General features: G+C 45.7%; 1 protein-coding gene across 1 annotated transcript in view; it reads right to left on the reverse strand.

Annotated features, from left to right (window-relative positions):
* Window positions 1-21,827, reverse strand: part of LOC138302161 (solute carrier family 2, facilitated glucose transporter member 5-like) — a 91,706-nt gene that overhangs the window by 43,792 nt on the left and 26,087 nt on the right. The window contains exons 3-5 of the mRNA XM_069242516.1: window positions 12,147-12,307; window positions 6,911-7,035; window positions 999-1,151 (exon numbers count right to left, since the gene is read on the reverse strand). Coding sequence (XP_069098617.1) covers window positions 999-1,151; window positions 6,911-7,035; window positions 12,147-12,307 — 439 coding nt within the window. The remainder of the gene's footprint in view (window positions 1-998; window positions 1,152-6,910; window positions 7,036-12,146; window positions 12,308-21,827) is intronic.

Here is a 21,827-nt window from a genome sequence, read left to right on the forward strand (position 1 = left end):
ATCATTTAAAAAATAAATGAAACAAACTTTTAATAAAAAATTAAAATAATCCAAATGAACTAATCACATAATATGTAACAAAACTTACTACCTATTAAATAAAAATAAAAATATGAGTGATAGTGGGATTTTTCAAACATTATTATTTATAAATTAAATTAATGTACGTGAATTAATTTATTATTTAATACATATTTAACCTGATGAGATAATATGTTGTAACATTTTATTTTATTAGTTCTAGGTAAATATAAATATTGTATATATTAATATTGTGTTGTTTCCACTGTTATTCATATTATTTCTACCAATATTTACATTTTTGCAGATTTAGATTTATTTGACATTAAAATATTTATAATCATTGTTAAAGGATATTAAACTTTATTATTTCCCTATAATTTTCCATAGGGCGATCTCTGCCACAGTTGTGGAGATCTACACGCACGTGTGCAAAGTTACTAGTAGAAACTTTACATTTATAAAAATTGTAGGAAGTTCCACCACTTGATGTAAGTCTACATCTAGGTGTGCAACTATATTCTGAAATGGTGCCTAGCAAAAATGTTTAGAGTTTCATCTACACAGAAATGGAGTAGAGCGAAAACGCATAGATTTATACCTAGGTGTAGTAGTACATATGCATGTGCGTAAATGTACACATATATTCCTTCCGGAATAGACCCCGCAGCTTTTCAATGCTGCACCCAGGTGTATAGAGAGTGCACTAGTGTAGCATGAAGTAAGACAGGACAGTCTGCACAGGGCGCTCGAGTGCCCATATTAGATTGAAGTGCTATCAATAAAAGACATTGTGTGCCCTCATAAAACAGCCTCCACCCCTCCCAGAGCTGAAGGATGCGTGCGTACCTAGGAGGAGGGGACTACCGCCATCCCTCGTGACCTACTCCAAATGGCAGCATCTGTCAGCAAATATCTACCCTGCCTTAATGGCAGCACTAGACTTCCTTCCCGTCCCGTGCTCCATGGCCCTTTACCTTCAGGGTTCCCCAGTATGCTCCGGATGCCAAAGACCTGCGCCATGAGGATGCCCACGGTGATAAAGAGCTGGGGGACCACCCCGATAGCGCCCCGCAGGTTCTTGGGGGCCAGCTCGCCCAGGTACATGGGCACCACGTTTGACGATATACCTGTAGGGTGGAGGGTTTAATGAAGAAGAGAAAAAAGAGGTCAGAGAGGTGATAGTAACACGCAAGCATTTCGCACATGGTGAACAAATAGCACAGAGGCCAGCAATGTTATTCACACGGATGCTGTACATATAGCACAGAGGCCAGCAATGTTATTCACACGGATGCTGTACAAATAGCACAGAGGCCCGCACGTTATTCACACAGATGCTGTACAAATAGCAGAGGCCAGCACACGTTACCCACACGGATGCTGTACAAATAGCACAGAGGCCTGCACGTTATTCACACAGATGCTGTACAAATAGCACAGAGGCCCGCACGTTATTCACACAGATGCTGTACAAATAGCAGAGGCCAGCACACGTTACCCACACGGATGCTGTACAAATAGCACAGAGGCCCGCACGTTATTCACACAGATGCTGTAAAAATAGCACAGAGGCTGGTACAGAGGCTAGCACACGTTATTCACACGGATGCTATACAAATAGCACAGAGGTCCGCACACGTTATTCACACGGATGCTGTACAAATAGTACAGAGGCCAGAACACGTTACTCACGCGGATGCTGTACAAATAGCACAGAGGCTTGCACAGAGGCCAGCACATGTTATTCACACGGATGCTGTACAAATAGCACAGAGGCCAGCACATGTACAAATTGCACAGAGTCCAGCACACGTTATTCACACCGATGCTGTACAAATAGCACAGAGGCTGGCACAGTGGCCCGCACATGTTATTCACACGGATGTGTGCAACTAGCACACCGGCCAGCGGCACACAATATGCTCGTGCCGTACAAATGGCACAGAGACCCGCATACATGCTCGTGCTGTGCCATTCGCACAAAGATCAGCACACGTTATTCAACTGATATACAGCAAGCACACAGACCGGAACACATTTGGTGCGTTCTGTAAATATACCATACAATCAGCACATATCGACCGTGCTGTGCAGCTAGTACACAATTCAGTACAGTATGCATGTGCAATGTGCACTGCATTTAGCACACAAACAAGCAAAGCGGTTCTGGAGAGCAACCGGCATACATCCCACCAGCAAAGAGCTTGTGCTGCACAACTAGGATAGATACTAGCAGAGTGCGTGTGCTGTACAACTAGGATAGATACTAGCAGAATGCGTGTGCTGTACAACCAGGACAGAAACCGTCAGAGTTTGTGCTGTACAACTCGGATAGATACTAGCAGAGTGATTGTGCTGTACAACCAGGACAAGAACTGTCAGAGCGTGTGCTGTACAACTAGGACATAAACTGTCAGAGCTTGTTCTGTACAACTAGGATAGATACTAGCAGAGTGCTTGTGCTGTACAACCAGGACAGAAACTGTAAGGGCTTGTGCTGTACAACTAGGACAAGAACTGTCAGACCTTGTGGTGTACAACTAGGAGGGATACTAGCAGAGTGTGTGTGCTGTACAACTAGGATAGATACTAGCAGAATGCTTGTGCTGTACAACCAGGACAGAACTGTCAGAGCTTGTGCTGTACAACTAGGATAGATACTAGCAGAGTGCTTGTGCTGTACAACCAGGACAGAAACTGTCAGAGCTTGTGCTGTACAACTAGAACAAGAACTGTCAGACCTTGTGGTGTACAACTAGGAGGGATACTAGCAGAGTGTGTGTGCTGTACAACTAGGACATAAACTGTTAGAGCTTGTGCTCTACAACTAGGATATATACCAGCAGAGTGCTTGTGCTGTACAACTAGGATAGATACCAGCAGGGTGCTTGTGCTGTACAATTAGGACAAGAACTGTCAGAGCTTGTGCTGTACAACTAGGATAGATACTAGTAGAGTGCTTGTGCTGTACAATTAGGGCAAGAACTGTCAGAGCTTGTGCTGTACAAGTAGGATAGATACTAGCAGAGTGCTTGTGCTGTACAACTAGGACAAAAACTGTCAGAGCTTGTGCTGTAAACTTGGACAAGAACTGTCAGAGCTTGTGCTGTACAACTAGGATAGATTCTAGCAGAGTGATTGTGCTGTACAATTAGGACAGAAACTGTCAGAGCTTGTGCTGTTACAACTAGGATCTATCCTAGCAGAGTGCTTGTGTTCTACAACTAGGACAAGAACTGTCAGAGCTTGAGCTGTAAACGTGGACAAGAACTGCCAGAGCTTGTGATGTACAATTAGGATGGATACTAGCAGGATGCTTTTGCTGTACAACTAGCACAGAAACTGTCAGAGCTTTTGCTGTACAACTAGGACAGAAATTGTCAGAGCTTGTGTTGTCTAAATAGGACAGGACCTGCCAGAGCTTATGCTTTACAACGAGGACAGACACCGTAAGAGCATGTGTTATACCGCTTACACACGCTGGTCAGCACACCACTAAAACAATGCTAAAGTGTCCTTTTCCCAGTCAACGTATCCCTAATACTGTGGAGGACCTGGTAACAAAGATAGATTGTAAGCGGGCTTCTGAACTTTGTACTTCGATGTTTGTCTTAGAACTCTGAGCTGGTTGGTTTACACTGCAGCACTGACTCCCATGCGTTACTCAATACCTTCTGTGTGATATCAGAAGCGGCCAGGGTCCGACAGGCCTGTAGAGTAATCGATAGTACCGGATGGGCAGATCTGACATGTCAGTGTGTGGGAAGTTTTGTAGCAGTTTGTGGGCCTGTATCTTGGCCAGGTGGGCCTGTGTTCACTGTTGATTTCCCCAATATTACCACAAATATTGCTTGCAGTAACACAAAAGCGTGAACTCTGCAATGTTGTAAAATACTCATACAGATTGTCTTTACAAGTTCAGAACTGGCCTAATGTGCAAATGTGCACTGTTTTGGCGGTCCGGTTTGCTAGAGGGGGGCACTTTTACTTTAGTGGCTGGGCCGCTTTTTGTGCCAATCTGACCTTACAAATGAATGTAAAGCATTTTTCACCTTGAAATGTCATTCACTAGTAATAATGAAAGTGGACGTTTTCTGGAAGGTCATTCTGGAAGGCCAAGAGGATGTCATCCTACACAAGCTAGAAGGAGCACGGAAATGTGTTATGCTCAAGTGGAGGAGTGAGGACAGAAAGGTGATGCGAGGCAGGCTGATCCGCTCTTGCACTTTGAGGGAAGCAACAAACCAGGCGCTTTGTCTCCCACTCTCTCATGTAACGGGTGCAGGTCTTTTTGAGTCCGAGTCATGACCAGGCTAGCGCTTGGGGACTGGTGCTCGGCTGCCTTTGTGCATCTTATGAAGCTTGAGAGGGGCTTTGTGCAAACCGTTGCTCATAATGTTGGCTTCCATTGGCCTAGCAGGAGTAGATGGTGTCTGGGCCTTTTAAAGAATTTGTAGTTTCTGCTCAGGCCGCCAGCTTAATTGCTCCTGCATTTCCATGCTCGTTCATGGAGGGGGTATTATTCAGCAGTACGCAGTATTCTTACATTTAAAAACCGAGTGCATTACTACTGCTCATGTCATCCACTCCATTCCTTTCACCTTTGAGATCCTTTTACCTCTCAGGATGGCACATGGTGCCATATGGATTTCTGGGGCTTCTTTGATTTCCCCCTGTATTTTTTGTTGTACATACACTGAGCATCTCGCTGCCCTTACAGACAGGCTGGTGCCGTGTAGCTACCTAAATGTTCAGAACCTATTAGAATTATGGTTTGTGCGTCTATCTCTCACCTATACTCACTGGTCACTCCTCCATGCATTGTGCCCCATAATATGAGAGGAGGTGGCCATCACGCATAACACATTAAGCACCAAGGCTTACATCAATAACAAAGCTCTCCCAATTGCAAATCCTATATGGTATATCTTGGGATCTGTGTCGTTAAGTGCTTCAGCACCCTGCAGAGCGGTAGAAAGTGCTTTACAAATGCTGCAATTCAATTGGGCTCCCCTCTCTCTTACGTTATTGCTATTCACATATTTACTTTTGTGAAAATACCTCTTGTACGTTGAACTCTGCTACATAAAACAGATAACAGTTACAACAGGCAACCAACGTAAGCTAGATCCATGCCATATTTGCTGGATTACCACTCACAAAGTTACATGTATGCAAATTTAACTCATGTGGCTATCCCGAATACCTGACACAGATTCAGTCTCCATGGACCGATGCTGGATACACATGTACATAATCAGGTTGTGACCTCAGATTCTCAGTAGGACTTTTTCTTTTGAGCCTCATGGAACAGTTTGAAAGTATCTGTGTGCTTGGAACATGCTGCCTGTCTCACATGATCTCACAGTGGTCTGCGCCTGGCATTATGGTGGCAACGGATATTCACAGCTGAGCACACTCAGCACTCTCCAGTAGAGCATTTTCAAGCTAATTTTAACACATCGACAGGGGTGACAAAAACAGCAAGCTTTGACAAAGCCTATAGGTCTGGTTTATTATTAGTGGTAGTGTTTGGTAATAGCTGACCAACTTTGTAGGCCTCTAGTTATCTAGAAGGAATTCCCTTTGATGAAGCAACATCTTATCAAAATCCCACAATGAAGCCACAGTACAGATGCTGAGAGTAGGCCTCATTCTTGAACAGATTGGAATAGCAAAGTTAAGCTGTTCCCCCAAAGAAGAATATTAATAACAGGAGTCGTAAGAGGCAGTTTGCACTGCAAGTGGAGAACATATTAGGCACACACAGCAAAATATTGCATTGTAGATTATTTTGACCAAGGGCCAGTATTTTCATTGCACCTTTAAGAAAGCCTATGTGTGGATATGTTTTGCCTTTGTGAACAATAAACGAGTAAATCCAACAACATGTTGAAACAAATGAGTCCTTTAGAGTGTTTAGTGTACAACACTTTACATTTATAATAGGCTAGGCCAGCCAAGCAATGAGTACTTCCTGAACAAAAAGACGTATAAGCCAGCAATTAAAATGTTCTGGTGTCAGCAGAGTATACCATCCATAGACAAAGTCAATACGTCTGGCTTGCATGCTGTAGTAAAAACTCAAAACAAAAACAATTGCTTTGTATATGCAAGATGTATATGGGATCAATAATTTAATGTCTGAGGTTTAAGTGTACTTTTGAGATATAAAACACTCTCCCATGCATTTCCATGAATGTACTCCGTAGGGGGAGGAAAGTTACACTAAACAACCAAGGGTGAGATCAAAAAATTCCTCTGGTGGAGTCAAAGCCCATGCCCTTTATACTATAAAGCATTGGTAACAAAGGTCTTGCACACAGCTGCTGTGTTAGTCAAACCTAGACATCAAGAGCATGTACTGGCTCTAGTCTAACAAAAGAATCACATGAACCCCATCATCATAGCCACACAACAACACAAATGTGACAATGTACCCGTCCGCTAAATGCCATGGCTTTGATGGATAGCCCAGCCACACAATAGCAAGCCAGGAACAACACATGAAAACCAATAGCTGAAAGGGCCTGAACCCAAAGACCACTCTCTCTGCTTTTACTTATTGCACTTTTTAGAAGAATTAATGATACAAGGTCAGCCAACGCTAACCTGTCTGAAGTAGACCTAAAATACACCCGCCAGCACTGCTGCAGGAAAGCACAACTAATAAAAGATCTCAAGTACACTTTGAAGAAGTGAAAAAAGATACCTTTCACTTCTCAGACAATGTCTACTGCCTAAGCCTTTCAGTAGACAATTGAAATAACCTACCTGCTCTCCAGAAACTGTCAACTGCATGCAACCCCCACCATCCTCTCTAAGTTGCCCTGCCCTAGAGTATACCTACTACCCTCTGCCCCATGATGCTCCTGCTCGCCCTTACCGGCACACACCCCGATCAAGAGGCGGGACACGATGATGACCTCAAAGGACTGCGACAGCTCACTTGTCCCCATGAGCACTGCTGGGATGATGGAGAAGATGTTGTTGAAGAGAAGGGTCCCCTTCCTGCAGCGGGAGAGAGGCAATGAGATAACCCAATGGGTTGAGTTCCAGCTGCTCTGATCTGTATTTAATTTACAGACAGGGCTACTGGAATGACACAGGAGGAGAAAATCATACGCTTGGGCTGACTAAAGTATGCAATTAGGAAGGCAAATCATGAGGCAATTATGTAGGTAAAGGCTAATTGGGCAGCGCATCTGTCGCACGTCTGTCTATCTATTAGGACATTTCAGCACAAAGTTAAAACAGAACTGTGACTACAATGCTATAAAAATACATGGGCTCTTAAAGTAAGAAAACTAACTACACTCGGCAGAACATATTCAAATTATTATTCAGCAACAATCAATGATTTTGAATTGAATGGAAGCAATTTGTTGCACGAAAATAAGTTCCTCTTCAATCCTAGTCATTTTAGCTAACTACCAATTTGGCTTCTGTGAACACAACTTGGGATTCTGGAAGAACTACTTTATAATATTAACCCCAGCGAACAACATAGTAAATTGCAATGTTTCTATGTATATGACTCATTCGGGCCCATTTAAGATTCCAAGCATCAACCCTTAGAAAGCAATAGAAAATATTTGAATTATTTTACATTCAGAGTGCCTTTCTGAAGCGTCTGCTACTTTGGGAATGTTGCAGCGCAAACATGAGTATCCACAACTAGTAAAATAAAATATTTTTATGACAAAGAAGAAACCCTCTCTGTTTGAATTGAAATACATTTAAGTATGGATTTTTCCCATTTATATGCAAAAGTCCTTCCCAAAGTTCACCATCTGTAGATATCAACATCTTGACAAAATTCTTTCCAATGTAATCCATGAACATATGTGTGGGAGGAGTTCTGCTATTTTTCACAAGCATCAGAAGCTGTGATGTATTACGTGTGCAGCACTTTTTGTGACTCTAAGGCATAGACTATCAGGTATTCTATGTTATCTGATTTGTTCTTTATTGCACCATGCTTCACCAGGATTTCTGGACCTTTTGCAATAATTTATTATTATCACAGATTAAGGGTCTGAGTTAGTGTTTGGAGGACGGAGGTGAAACCGTCGGTTTGGGCAGTACTTTACTCTCACCTTACCACGGTCCTTAGCCTGCTGAGTTTAGAGATGTCTGCCAGTCCAGCGGGCATCTCTTAACATTGGCAGGTACTGCAATCGTGGTGGTTCCTGTCAGTGTATTTTAAAAATTTGACGGACCGATCCGCCAACATGACAATACTATGGGCCTGATTACCACTTTGGCGGAGGGGGTTAATCCGTCCCAATTGTGACGGATATGCCGCCCGACGTATTACGAGTACATTATATCCTATGGAACTCGTAATACAGCGGGCGGGGTATCCGTCACATTTGGGACGGATTAACCCCCTCCATCAAAGTTGTAATCCGGCCCTATCTGTCAAACTTTTAACATATATTTGTGTTTTTGAAAATACAAAAACTAATGATGCCCCTACACCATGGGAATCGTCTCTTTTGCAACAGAGTACCATCCCCGCCAAACTCTAAAGCAGTCCCTAAGTATTTTGTTTGTTCTCAGTTATTTTATCTTTTGCGACAGAGTACCATCCCCGCCAAACTTTAACTAGTCCCTAAGTATTTTGGTTGTTCTCAGTTATTTTATCTTTCGCAACAGAGTACCATCCCCGCCAAACTCTAAAGCAGTCCCTAAGTATTTTGTTTGTTCTCAGTTATTTTATCTTTCGCGACAGAGTACCATCCCCGCCAAACTCTAAAGCAGTCCCTAAGTATTTTGTTTGTTCTCAGTTATTTTATCTTTCGCGACAGAGTACCACCCACGCCAAACTCTAAAGCAGTCCCTAAGTATTTTGTTTGTTCTCAGTTATTTTATGATTTGATTAGTATGAGTAATAGCGCTTTGCAAGTGTCTTGAGGACAAACATTCAGAGTTCCTTTTCTTTTTCACAAGTGCTTTTGTGCTGCTAACCCATCTTGGATGTGACACTCTTCCCCTTGTTCCATTGACACAGTTGAATGCATTCTAGTGGCTACATTTCAGATTGATGTGCATGCCAGCAAACTGCTTTATAGGTCATGCTGTAGTGAGGTTGCACCAAAGCACGGTCCAGAGGCAAGCCTAGCAGCGATTACCCATGGTTGTGCGCCACCACCAGCCAGCCACTCAGAATCAATGATCTTAAAAGGTATCCCTCAGACTTGCATTGCCGAAGTCCCCATGGGGTCTCTTGCTGCGGACAACTATAGGACTGGCACCCAAATTTGAAACTGAAGGGTTGGCATTACAAGACCCCTTTAACTCAAAATCACTGGTTTCTGCAGTCACTTCTGCTCTCACAGTCAAAACACATGGCACCAAAACAGCTCTCACAAAGCATGACGCCTAATTCCAGACTTCAGAACCACTGCAGCACAAGTATCCTGAACAAAGCCAGACCGGATGTCAAAAAAGAGAAAAATATTTAAAAAAAACAGAAAGGAAAGTTATTTTCAGGTATGCCTACAGAATGTGGAACAACATGTATGCAATATCCCATTCACAAGGGATTTAATAAAAGAGATGTAGACATCTTTTAAAGAATTACCTCAACAATCATCAACAATGGTACTCCAAGTTCTCACTGCCATCCCGGGCCCAGCACTGGGAAGACCCCTCCATCACCTTCCCCTCAAAACTCCAATGAAGGGATAGTTAGAAGTAGACAATTACAGCCACAAACAGCCAGGCTTTGTAACTACTTTGTGCAGAAGCCCAGGGTCTTGATTGACATTGATGTGTCCATGAATTACCAAGTGGTGAGAGTAGATAATGGCTGTTTCACTCTCTTATGTGTCTTCAGAAAGGTTCTGACATGTATTGAGCTCTCAGTCAGTATTAACTTGATCGTGCTAATTTCATCTATCCTGCTGCATTGGATAAACTTCTCCATTCTCTGCAAATGTTTTCCAGAACACTTGATCACCAGCACTAAGAGGTGGGCGAATTCACTCTCGTGTTTAGTTCTCTCCAGTGCCTGCCCAGACATCCATGGTGGAATTTACATGCTAAAAATACCATTAGTAATCGTGTTACATGTTTTCACTTAGGTCATTTGAAAAAGAACACCTGCTGTGTACCATATCTCACTAGGTCAAGCCTAGCAGCTTGCAAGCACTGCTCTCTTGACATGTTGTAATCTACTCTGTGTGCTTTAACCACGCCCATCTCACGCCCATCACTTTCATTTGTTCCTGGGTCTGTCTTTCAAAATTCCCTTGATTTCCTAGGTAAATGCTTTACGTTTGTCCTGCCTTGAGAGGCTGTTTTGTTATGCCTTGCAGACTGACCCTGTTACATGGGTTATTGCACGATCGGCGATATACTTTAGTGTGGGTGCACTACTTTTTTCTTTTGTCTCTCCCCTTCGCGCGCCATTGCAGTGGGGGGCCGATATGCTTCGGCTTGTTTTGTTAGTTTCCTGCTTGTGCTCTGCTCCTTGTTTCAGGGCACTTAGCTCGTGTCCACAAAATGTGCTCAGCTGAGTCCATTTGCCAACCAGAATGTAGCCGTGTACGTGTGTGTAAACAAACTTTAATTCCTGATAGCTATTGGAGCCTAACGTGGCTCCTTGCCATGCTTCATGTTTCATATTATTGTTCTTTTTCAATTAACTGCTCTTTGGTTTGGAATTTACATTTGATGGTTTTTTTTAACTGCTGATGCAGAAGCTTGAACCCGGATTTCCAGTTCTAAAGTCAGCAGCTCTAAATGTTATGCCACATCCTCCCCTTTGTGTCAATAAAGCATTATTTTGTTATATTGAATTGAGGACATGGGATGTGTAGACTTGGGCTAACAGGTTTGGCAGCCGCTTGTTCCCCTCCTTCAGGGCTTTTGGTGGCCATTTTAGAACAGTCGAGTTCTGTTTTGAACATGTGGTGAACTAAGCAATCAGCCAAAATTAGATCACAGATTTCAAGGAAGCCCACGTTTTATATTATTTTAGAAACAAGTTTTGAAAGATGGCGAGCACTAGTTTTTTTTAAACAGATGTATACATTGACTGTCATACTCTGCTTTTTCAAGCTCCACCCATCATCTCCTTCTGCTTCCACACCTTCAGTCTCAATTTATGGATTTCCAGAGTATTTGTATTTCAATTCTTGCAGTGTTGTTGTAAGAACTTTACCAAAATGTCACTGTTTACTAAAATGTTAGCGACTGGAATGTTTCTGTGAAATGAAAATCACATACATATTACATTTTGTAATTCCAATAAAATGGATTCCAATAAATACGGCATATTGAGCGAAACAACATTTTTGAGAAATAAAGGAACGATTGATTAATGTACTACAAATGTGTGGTTTGCCGCAGATCTGGGTTAATTACACTGGTATGTGTATTTGAAGATTGTTGCCCTATTCACTACTCTGGTACGAGCAGGCGGAACTGCTGAGAATAGTCCTGCCTTATTATCAATCGGGGAATCAATTCTCCCCAGATGGCGTTTTTCTACCAGGCAACAACTGTGTCCTCATGAGTAAACATAGATGAAGGACAAGACCTCTGTTCTTTACCGAACACTAAGTACACCCAACAATACAGACACAAAAAGGAGTATCTTCCAATCGTAGAGAGTAAATGGAAGTGCTTCAGTAATTATATGCAGGGCCTCTGGAATTATGTGGCAGGGAGGACCTAATTATGCGGCAGGGTTGACCAATTTATGTGACAAGAAAAGTCCAGTTATATATTTGTAATGCCAATAGTGAGACCTATTGCATTGCAAGTGCTTGCTATTTCCTACTATACATCCTCACATCGGCCCATTTAGTCGCTTTAAAACTGTAAAGATATTTTTTTTTAACTGAAGTTCATACCGCAGCACAGCAGGCTCAACTTTTTCATACTAAAACCAACAAAATAATTAAAATTTACTTTACAATAACAGCTGTTATTTAAGTATGCGAAGCAGCAAGAGAAAATTCACTTTGGGGAGACCACTGCAGAAATGATCATGGTTAATCATTTCAACAGATGACGTGATGTTGGTATGCTTCTGTCATGTGACCACACCCGACCAGTCATACTGCTCCATCCACTCCAGCTCCACTTTCTAACATGGCGGGATTTACCTGCCGATCCTGTTCACCAGCACGCCGACCAGCAGAGAGCCGAAGAATCCGCCCAGTGGGTAGAGAGAGACAGTAAGGGACCACAGGACCGTCATGTGATCTTCGTCCATGCCAACACCGTAGCGATCAAGGAAGGTGCGGTTGTAAAATTCCTGCATGAACTAAAAAGGGACAAAAATGGAAAAAAACTCAACGGAGAGGACAGAATATAAAGGTCACGTGGGACGGCCTATGGTGCCTCATTTCTTTTGCATCATGTCTTCTAGGCCTGTAGTTTGAGCAGAGGTAGGCCAGCCACTGAAGTCTAGAGCCAGACTTGAGCTGGATGCCTGTCTCTGGCTCACTCAAGGACCTTGGTTCAAAAAGAAGCCAAGCCGAGGCACTCTGTGGATTCTGACTCTCAGCCCCTTACCTCAATAACCTTTGTCTAGAAAGTCTTCTATTTTAAACTTAAATTACGATGTAACATATGTTTTAACACAGTTACTGATGTAGCTGCTCAGAGAATTAAACCAAAGCATTCAAATTAGATGTCAAAGGGAGAGAGACACAACCCATCTAGTTGCCTAATTGCACAAGGAGTGAAACTCAAAGCAGTCCTATCCTCCAAGTGTGACCACATTGTGTGATCCTAGGCAATTCGATGTTTTACTAGACTTCAATCTTGGTCTATAAGAATATTAACCTATGTTCCCTACGGGTACCTATCAGAACGGACTTGCCACGGGTGGGGGCATGAATGTTTCTAAGTTCATGTTTAGAACCTATCACTTTATTAAAATCCACTCGAGGCAGAGATGCAATCGCGTAAAATGCCTTCATATGTTAAAGATATACCCTTCGGAATTTTGAAGACCCTTGATCATACATGGTGTTTGTTGCACAACTTCATGCTAACTATGTTGTCGGCTCAATATGTCAAACAGCCCAGTCTTCTCCAAAGTTCCTGTGCTTTAGACAGGCACACAGCAGTCAGACTCTTCCAAGAGGGTTAAAAGCAGAATTTGCATGCAGTGAGCGCCGTGCAGACCCGCCTTGGTGGTGCACCTGTTCACAATGTTGATGACTGCCACTGCTCATGGGGTTAAAACACCTTTAGTGGTGGTTTCGGCCCATGTGTGCTCTGAAGATTTCAGGTTAAGCAATCAAATGTGGATTGTTGAATCAGGTAATGGCACCATTTACTGCTCAGCAAAGACTCGTGTAGTTTTGCTCCACAGAGTTACATAAAAACTCAATGGGATTTCGCAGAGTTCTGCCAATGGGCGGAAAATATGCATGTTGTGCTCCAATTTAGCCCAGTAGTGCGAGCAGCACTGAAAAATCAGCACAGGCGATATGCGGTGCGCAAGAGCGCGCGGCCATTCGAGTTGCTTTTGTTGCCACTCAAGTAGGAAATCTATTGAGTGGCAGCAAATCTATTTGAAAAGCAGCCCTCTTACTGTGACCACTCACAACCACCTGTGAACACCTGTGTTAGAAAATGGAGCAATGGGACATCAAATCTTGTTCACATTTTCGAGCCTCACAAGATAAAATTCCACCATTTGGCGATTGGCGGAATTTGTCCAGAACTCCACATTACTTGTGAGTCACCAAAATCTGCCAATTTTGCGGGTGGAATGAAACATTCCATCTACCCCTAACAGTGACATCAAGCGCTATGTAAACAGATCACATTACCATTGTTTTGGGCTGGCAGCCCTTCTGCCTGCTCTTGTTGCAACTGCCCAAGTATCCCTAATATCCTGTATCACATTGTTTCATCTGTCTGACACAATGTAATGACTTGTTTTGGGGTTATCCCATCAAGGTCTGAGCACTAGCCACAAATATTACATAATACAGAAATACTTAAAATAAATACAGTATATAGATAAAATGTGACAAGAAATATGACAAGAATGACCATGATAAAATAAAGGTTTCTGAAAAAGTTTTCATTACTCGTTAATGTACTTTTAAAATAGTTGTGCTTGACAAACACATAGGTGGTCATTATGAACATGACAGTCTGGACAGCCACACCGGCTGTGGCGGTCATTACCGCCAAAGGCATGGCAGTCCAGACCGCCATATTCTGAACACAGTAGTGAACTGGCTGCAAAGCAGCTAGTTCACTACCACCCACAGCCATGCCAGATTCTACCTCCGGGCCGGCTGTAGGCACAGTCGACCCGGCAGTGGAGGCCGGACATGTGGTGGGATTTTGATCCCATTTCCACCAGAGATTTCCTGGCGGAAGGCATACTGGTGACAGAAATAACCATTCCTGTCACCTGTATGTGACGCAGCAGGCCCCACCCCCTTGCCACTACACCCGCCCACCCCCCCAAGCCCCTAGATCACCCCAACCCCCCCGAATCCCGAAAACCGACCCCCCAACCCTTCACCCCCAAAACCCCATGTAGGCCTCCCCATCTCGACCCTCACCATCCCCCACCCCCCACCCCAACATACAGGTCCCCCCAAACCCCAACCCCCCAAATCCTCATGCAGCCATCCACCTACATGCACACACTCACGCACACCCCCATGCACTTGCACACTCACACACACACCCTCCTCTCCCCCTTCAATCAATCAATCAAAGAAAATGTATAGAGCGCGCTACTCACCCGTGAGGGTCTCAAGGCGCTTGTGTGGGTGGGTGAGGGGGGTTACTGTTCAAACAACCAAGTCTTGAGTTTTTTTCTGAAGAGTAGGAGGTCTTTGGTTTTGCGGAGGTTGGTGGGGAGGGAGTTCCAGGTTGTGGGGGCGAGGTAAGAGAAGGCCCTGCCTCCTGTGGTGGTTCGTTGGATGCAGGGGACTGTAGCTAGTGCGAGGTCGGCTGATCGGAGGTTGCAGGTGGGAGTGTGGAAGTTCACTCTTTCGTTGAGGTAGGTCGGGCCGGTGTTGTGGAGGGATTTGTTTGCGTGGATGAGGATCTTGAAAGTGATTCTCTTGTTTATGGGGAGCCAGTGAAGGGATTTGAGGTGTTGTGAGATTTGTTCGTAGCGGGGGAGGCCAAGGACGAGGCATGCAGCTGTGTTCTGGATTCTCTGTAGTTTGCGTTTGAGTTTGAGTGTGGTGCCGGCGTAGAGGGCGTTACCGTAGTCTAGTCTGCTGCTAACGAGTGCATGGGTGACTGTCTTCCTGGTCTCTGAGGGAATCCATTTGAAGGATTTTTTTAGAGTGCGGAGAGTGTGGAAGCAGGAGGAGGTTAGTGCATTGATTTGCTGTGTCATGGAGAGGGAGGGGTCCAGGATGATGCCGAGGTTGCATGCATGGTTTGCGGGGTGGGTGTGGGGTCTAGGGCGGTGGGCCACTAGGAGTCGTCCCATATGGTTTTGTTGGGGCCAAAGATGATGATCTCGGTTTTGTTGGAGTTAAGCTTGAGGTGGTTAGTTGTCATCCAGTTGGCGGTGTCGAGGAGAGCAGCGTGTAGGTTGGTTTTGGCGGTGATGGGGTTGCGGGTGAGAGAGAGGATGAGTTGGGTATCGTCTGCGTAGGAGAGGATAGTGATTCCGTGTGGTCGAAGGATGTTGGCTAGGAGGATCATGTAAATGTTGAAGAGTGTGGGGCGGAGGGAGGACCCTTGGGGGACTCCGCAGATGATCTTGGTAGCGGTGGAGTGGAAAGGTGGAAGGTAGACTCTTTGGGTCCGGTCAGTGAGGAAGGAGGTGAGCCAGTCTAAGGCTTTGTTGCGAATTCCTGTGTTGTGGAGGTGTGTGCGGAGTGTGTGGTGGCAGACAGTGTCAAAGGCTGTGGAGAGGTCTACGAGGATGAGTGCGACGGTCTTGCCTTTGTCGACTTTGGTCCTGATGTCGTCAGTGCATGGGATGAGGGCGCTTTCCGTGCTGTGGTTCTTGCGGAACCCGGATTGTGAGGGGTTGAGAGTGTTGTTTTCTTCAAGAAAGTTGGATAGGCGGGCGTTGACTAGTTTCTCGGCAACCTTGGTGGGGAAAGGGAGGAGGGAAATGGGGCGATAGTTGGAGAGGACCTCCGGGTTGGCTTTGTTTTTTTTTAGGAGAGCAGTGATTTTGACGTGCTTCCAGGGGTCTGAGTAGGTGGCGGAGTCGAAAGAGGAGTTGATTATGTCGCAGAGTAAGGGGGCGATGGTTGGGCTGGCTTTGTTGTAGATGCGATGAGGACAGGGGTTGGAGGGGGATCCGGAGTGGATGGAGTTCTTGGTTTTTTCAGTTTATTCGTGTGTGGTGGGTGCCCAGGTGGTAAGTGTGGTGGGGGCTCATGAGTGGGGGTTGAGTTGGGTGAGTGAGGGGTGTGTGTGGTGGGTGTGTGTGGTATGAAGCTGTTGTGGATGTTCAGGATTTTGTGGTGGAAGTGGTTGGAGAGGGCATCACATAGGGGCTGTGTGTGTGTGTGGGGGGGGTCTATGTTGCTGGCTTTGGGTTTGGCTAGCTCTTTAATGATGGTGAAGAGTTCTTTGCTGTTTTGGGAGTTGTTGTCAAGGCGTGTCTTGTAGTGATCTCTTTTGGTGGTGCGTATGAGTTGGTGATGGGTGCGAATGGTAGTTTTAAGGGTGGAGAAGTTGGTTGTAGAGGGTTCTTGTTGCCATATTTTGTCCGCTTGGCGGCATTTGCACTTGGAGTCTTGGAGTTCGGAGGTGAACCATGGGGCGTTCTTGATGTTGCGGGTGGCGATTTGTTTTCTGAGGGGGGCTAGTGTGTCTGCGCAGGTAGTGATCCATTTAGAGAGGTTGTGTGCTCCTGCGTTGGGGTCGTTGGTGTGGGGGGGAGGTTGTGAGCCAGTTGGGAGTTCAGGCGTTCTGTGGGGATCTTGTCCCACATGCGGTAGGGTGTGGTGTGTTGATGGTGGTGTGTAGGGGGTTTGGTGAAGGAGAAGTGGACGCAGTGGTGGTCAGTCCAGTGGAGTTCGGTGGTGTGGGTGTAGGCTATGTGTTGGCTTGAGGTGAAAATTGCGTTTAGCGTGTGCCCTGCTGAGTGGGTGGGTGCGGTGACCAGTTGTTTGAGTCCGAGGTAGGTGAGGTTGTCTATGAGGTTGGATGAGTTGTGGTCTTGAAGGTTCTCCAAGTGAAAGTTGAAATCACCGAGGAGGATATAGTCTGTGGAGGTGAGGACGTGCAAGCTGATGGTGTTGGCGATGGTGTCACAGAAGGCGGGGCGTGGTCCTGGTGGTCTGTAGATTAGTGTACCTCTGAGGGTGGAGTTGTTGTTAATGTGGATTAGGAAGTGCATGTGATCTGTGTTGTCGATACTGTCTTGGGAGCTGGTGGTGACTTTGATGGTGTCCCTGTGTAGGATGGCGATGCCACCACATGGCCTGTTGAGGCGATCTTTGCGTTGGAGTTTGTATCCTTTGGGGGTGGCGATGGCTATGTTGGGTTCCGAGGAGGGGTTGGTCCAGATTTCCGTGAGGAAGGCGATGTCAGGTGAGTGTGATGTGATGAGGTCCCAGAGTTCTATGGCATGTTTGTGAAGGGAGCAGGTGTTGAGGAGCAGGCAGTTGAGGTGGTTGTGGTGGGTGGTGTTGGTGTGGTGCACGAGGGTGTTGTTGCAGGGTGTGTTCTGGTTGTGGGGTGGTGTGCGGCGGGGCTGGTTGGTGGGGGCAGAGCAGGTGAGTATTGCGTTGGGGGTGTTGTGTTTGTTGTCGGGGGGGTCGCTATGGTTGGTGTGTGGTGTGTGAAATGACAGGTGTAGCAGATGAAGGGTCCATGAGTTTATGTGGGGATGGAAAGGGTGCAGGTGGGGCGAGGGCCTGGGTTGAGTGAGTGGAGGGTGAGGGGGGAGTAGATTTGTCTGAGGTGGCCAGGGGGACTGGCGCTGGGCGCGGTCATGGCGCAGACGGGCTTGCCTTTGGTGAGCGGCACACCCGCTGCGCGTGTCTGCGCCGTGGCTGCCATAAATGGGGAGGAGGGAGGGCTGGGCGAATGGGAAGGCTGGGGGGTGGGGCCACAAGGATTAGCAGCAGTAGGAAAAGAAACTGACGGTGAGGAGGAGGGGGAGGGGCCGTGGGGAGGCAGTGGCACGGGTTCAGCACAAGAGAACGGACGATGAGGAGGAGGGGGGAGGGGCCGCGGGGAGGCAGTGTCACAGGTTCATCACAAGAGAACGGACGGTGAGGAGGAGGGGGGAGGGGCCGTGGGGAGGCAGCGGCATGGGTTCAGCACGAGAGATCGGACGGTGAGGAGGAGGGGGAGGGGCCGCGGGGAGGCAGCGGCACAGGTTTAGAAAAAATGGATGGAGGCTGGAGATACTGCCGGCAAAGTGGAGGCGGAGCGGGCGAGGAGCAACCTGCCTTCCCTCTCGGTCAGCACTTACCTCTTCCGTTGCGCTGCTCTGGGAGGGAACGGGCTACCTGGATGCTGCTCTGCCGCCTAAGCTGCCTCTCCATCGACCGGCACGCGTATGAGTGCATCATTATAGGTGTGGCGGTGTCTGGACTGGCATGGCGGTGAGGTTTGAGCAGCATCCACCCCCGCCACCGACAATGGCGGTGAGGCTCCAGGCGTCATTATTTGGCAGGATGTCGACCACAGCCACTGGCGGTCTTCCGTTGACTGCCGGCACGGTTGGCGGTGGGGCATCCCGCCAAGTTCATAATGTGGGCCATAATTTTAAAGTACGTTTTCTAAATCTCCTCAATCTTTGTATTAACCTTCTCACTCTTCCTTTTTCCCTCTCTCTCTCTCTCCCTTCTCGTTTTTCTGTTTCTTCCTGGTCTCTCTTCTTCTTCTCTTACCTCCACCTATTTCTCCTCCTCTCCTTTCTCTCTCTCTTCTCTCTCTACTCTTCCACTTTCTTTCCCCTTTCCTCACTCCCTCTCCAACTTTCTCTCCCACATTTCAATGCCTCCCCTGCCCCCTTTCTCTCGCCACGTGGTCAAAGTAGAAAACAGAAAATAGTATGGGAACTGTGATCTTAAATGGAAGATAAATGCAAGTAATTGCATTGACCTAATAGGAAAACTCAGTTGGTTAATGCAGTCTCTTCCAATGTCTGAGTAACTGGAGGGTCACTGATTTGAATCATGGTTTGTGTACTGGGGAATAGTAACTTGCATTCATAGTCTTGAGGTTCCAGCCTGTCACAGAAAGCACAGTGAATGTGCAAATGGTTAGTTAAAATATGTATTATTCACAGGTAAGATAGGTCACTATATTTAAAGAAAGACTACACATAGAAAAAGATGGGCTGACACTAAGGGCCAGATGTAGCAAAGGGTTTTTCCCATTCTGTGTCAATGGGAAAATGTGTTCGTACATATGGCCCTAAATGCGCAAAAAGATATAGGGCCTGATTCTGATCTTGGCGGAGGGGATCACTCCGTCCCAAATGTGATGGATATCCCAACCACCATGTTACAAGTTCCATAGGATATAATGGAACTTGGATATCCGTCACATTTGGGATGGAGTAATATCTCTGCCAATGTTGTAATCCGGCCCTCAGTGTTTAGGTGCCTACGATGCTTTCAAAAGTTATATATTTTTAATACTACACAATCAGACTGTCCCTACTGCAAATGTTTTTATGTTTCTATTACAAGAACGCAATCCGGAACTAGCAACACCATTAAAGTGCACCTAAAAAAGATTAATTCTTCGTCTTCATGAAGCTTCACATGATTGTGTCAAATAAAGCCTATTTTGGATCCCGAGCCAGTCTTTAAATTTCCTGATTAAAAAAATGCACTCAGCAGCAGGGGCCTGGAAAGGAGAGCTGCTTCTGCCACAGCTGCCTGTCCCTTCCCTCCCCTCATAGTACCGGAGACCCCCTCCTTCCCTTTCAGGCTGAAGCACCTCAAGATGGGCATTAACCTTCAGAACTGGTTATTTTTTTAACAAAAAGTGTGCGCACTGTATTGGTAAAATAAAAAAAATCTAGGAATGCCGTCCTCAAAAGATCCTCCCTGCTTTCTCCCTCTTGTTCCCTCCCTCCATTCTCCAGCCCACTCTTCTCTCCCTTCTGTCTTCCACACGCTCTTCTCCCCAATCTCAGTCTTTCTCTCTCGCTCTCTCTCTTCCTCGTCTCACACTATGGTCTCCCTCCTGCTCCACATCCCACCCCTATGTATTGCTCCTCTCTCCCCCTCTTTGCTTCCACCCTCCCCTCCACCCCATTCTGCTCCCTTGAATTTCTCCTTCTCATTCTCTCTCCCTGCTTCCCTTCCTTTGTCTCCTCTTCTCTGTCCCCTTTCTCTTTCTCTCCTTTCCCCACCCCAAACACTCTGTCCACTTTCTCCAACGTGTTGCTATCCCTGCTGGAGGGTGCAACATGGGGGTGATGGGATTTCAGGGTGGGGATCAGCATCAATGGATTGGATAAGAAAACATATGCTACGGAGCGCTAGACAAAAAAGAAAAATTTAGTTCACTCAATGAAAGCAGTGGAAGGGCACAGGCCAGACAATCAGGAAACAATAAGTATGAAATGCTCCAGAGGTGGGACAAACAAAGACTAGTGATTAAAGCTACTGAATTAGAAACAAGGAGAAGAGATTGACAAGGAAACCATCCACTCAAAACCAAGGACTGGCCCAAAGCCCACTATATGTCAATGATTTCAATGTATTACTAACAAAATGTTTTCAACAACAAACAACTAAAGCTGGCAGCAGCCACTGAATGGCTGAAAGAGGCAGACCTAAAGCCCATTTCTCTGCACGGTATGTATGTTGTATTGTATTGGTATCATGGAGTCTCTGACTGATAGCTGATTGTAGGTAAGAGCTAAAAGTATGCTTCTGGTGAACTGACTTGGTTTTCTTGGAATTTTTATTTTTAGGTAGAATGGATGGATACCTTGCAATTGCTGCTTATCCTTTAACTGGGAATCCCAGATGTGCAATTCATTGGTCTGCCACTTCTGCCCTTCCCCTGTATAGGGCTCTCGATAGTGCTAATGAAATTATCCAGGCAGGTGACAGATTACATTTTCTCTCTTTGTTGCAGGGTTGTGAATGGTGTCTGTGCGAGCTAGATACAGGTGAATCAAATGCTTGGGGACTGGTCTCTACGTATTTGATTCAATCTCCTTAAAACAACTGCTTCGGGAGCAGCTCCCTCTGTCTACATGTTCATACCCAATCCCAAGAGAGAGTATTGGATTGCCCTGTTTTGTATTCAGTTAGGATAAATTTGAACAGCGGCTGTGGGTCGTAAGGTGGTCAAGCAGGATATCCGAAAAAACAAAAAGAGGGGCAGAAAAGTGGGATATTCGGAGTGAAAACTCCTGGTCCCGTGTGTAAGTATCCCAATAGACAGTCAATCAAAAAAGGTTACACATGGTTCCATATTGTACTGTGGGTTTCAATCAAGTGAAGAGCTCGGTCCCCAGGTAGGAACCGAAGCTTCTCGAAGCAAGAGCCCTCACTCACCATCCGGTGACATGCTTCATCATAGGGCCCGCTCCTCGTCAGGCCGGCACTGCAATGCCTGACGGGCCCCGCGAGGGGGCTCTTTGCCGGAGTTCTTTTGAGAATCAAAAATAGCCGGTCAAGAATAATGAAGTGAAGGATTGGTATATGAAAAAACGGTTAAAAACGGTTAAAAATGCCTAGAGGTAACAACTAATAATATTTAATGCTCGTATCCATACCTCTGACAAGATTAAAAACCAAGACAACGGGGAGACAGTGGAATGATGACCACAAACCCCATTGAAATATAGGTAGGTATAATGATGTCTCTTAAAGAGAATTATAGTAAAAGGGATTCCG

Source organism: Pleurodeles waltl, chromosome 6 (assembly GCF_031143425.1).
Source record: "Pleurodeles waltl isolate 20211129_DDA chromosome 6, aPleWal1.hap1.20221129, whole genome shotgun sequence".
Classification (NCBI taxonomy): Eukaryota; Metazoa; Chordata; class Amphibia; order Caudata; family Salamandridae; genus Pleurodeles; species Pleurodeles waltl.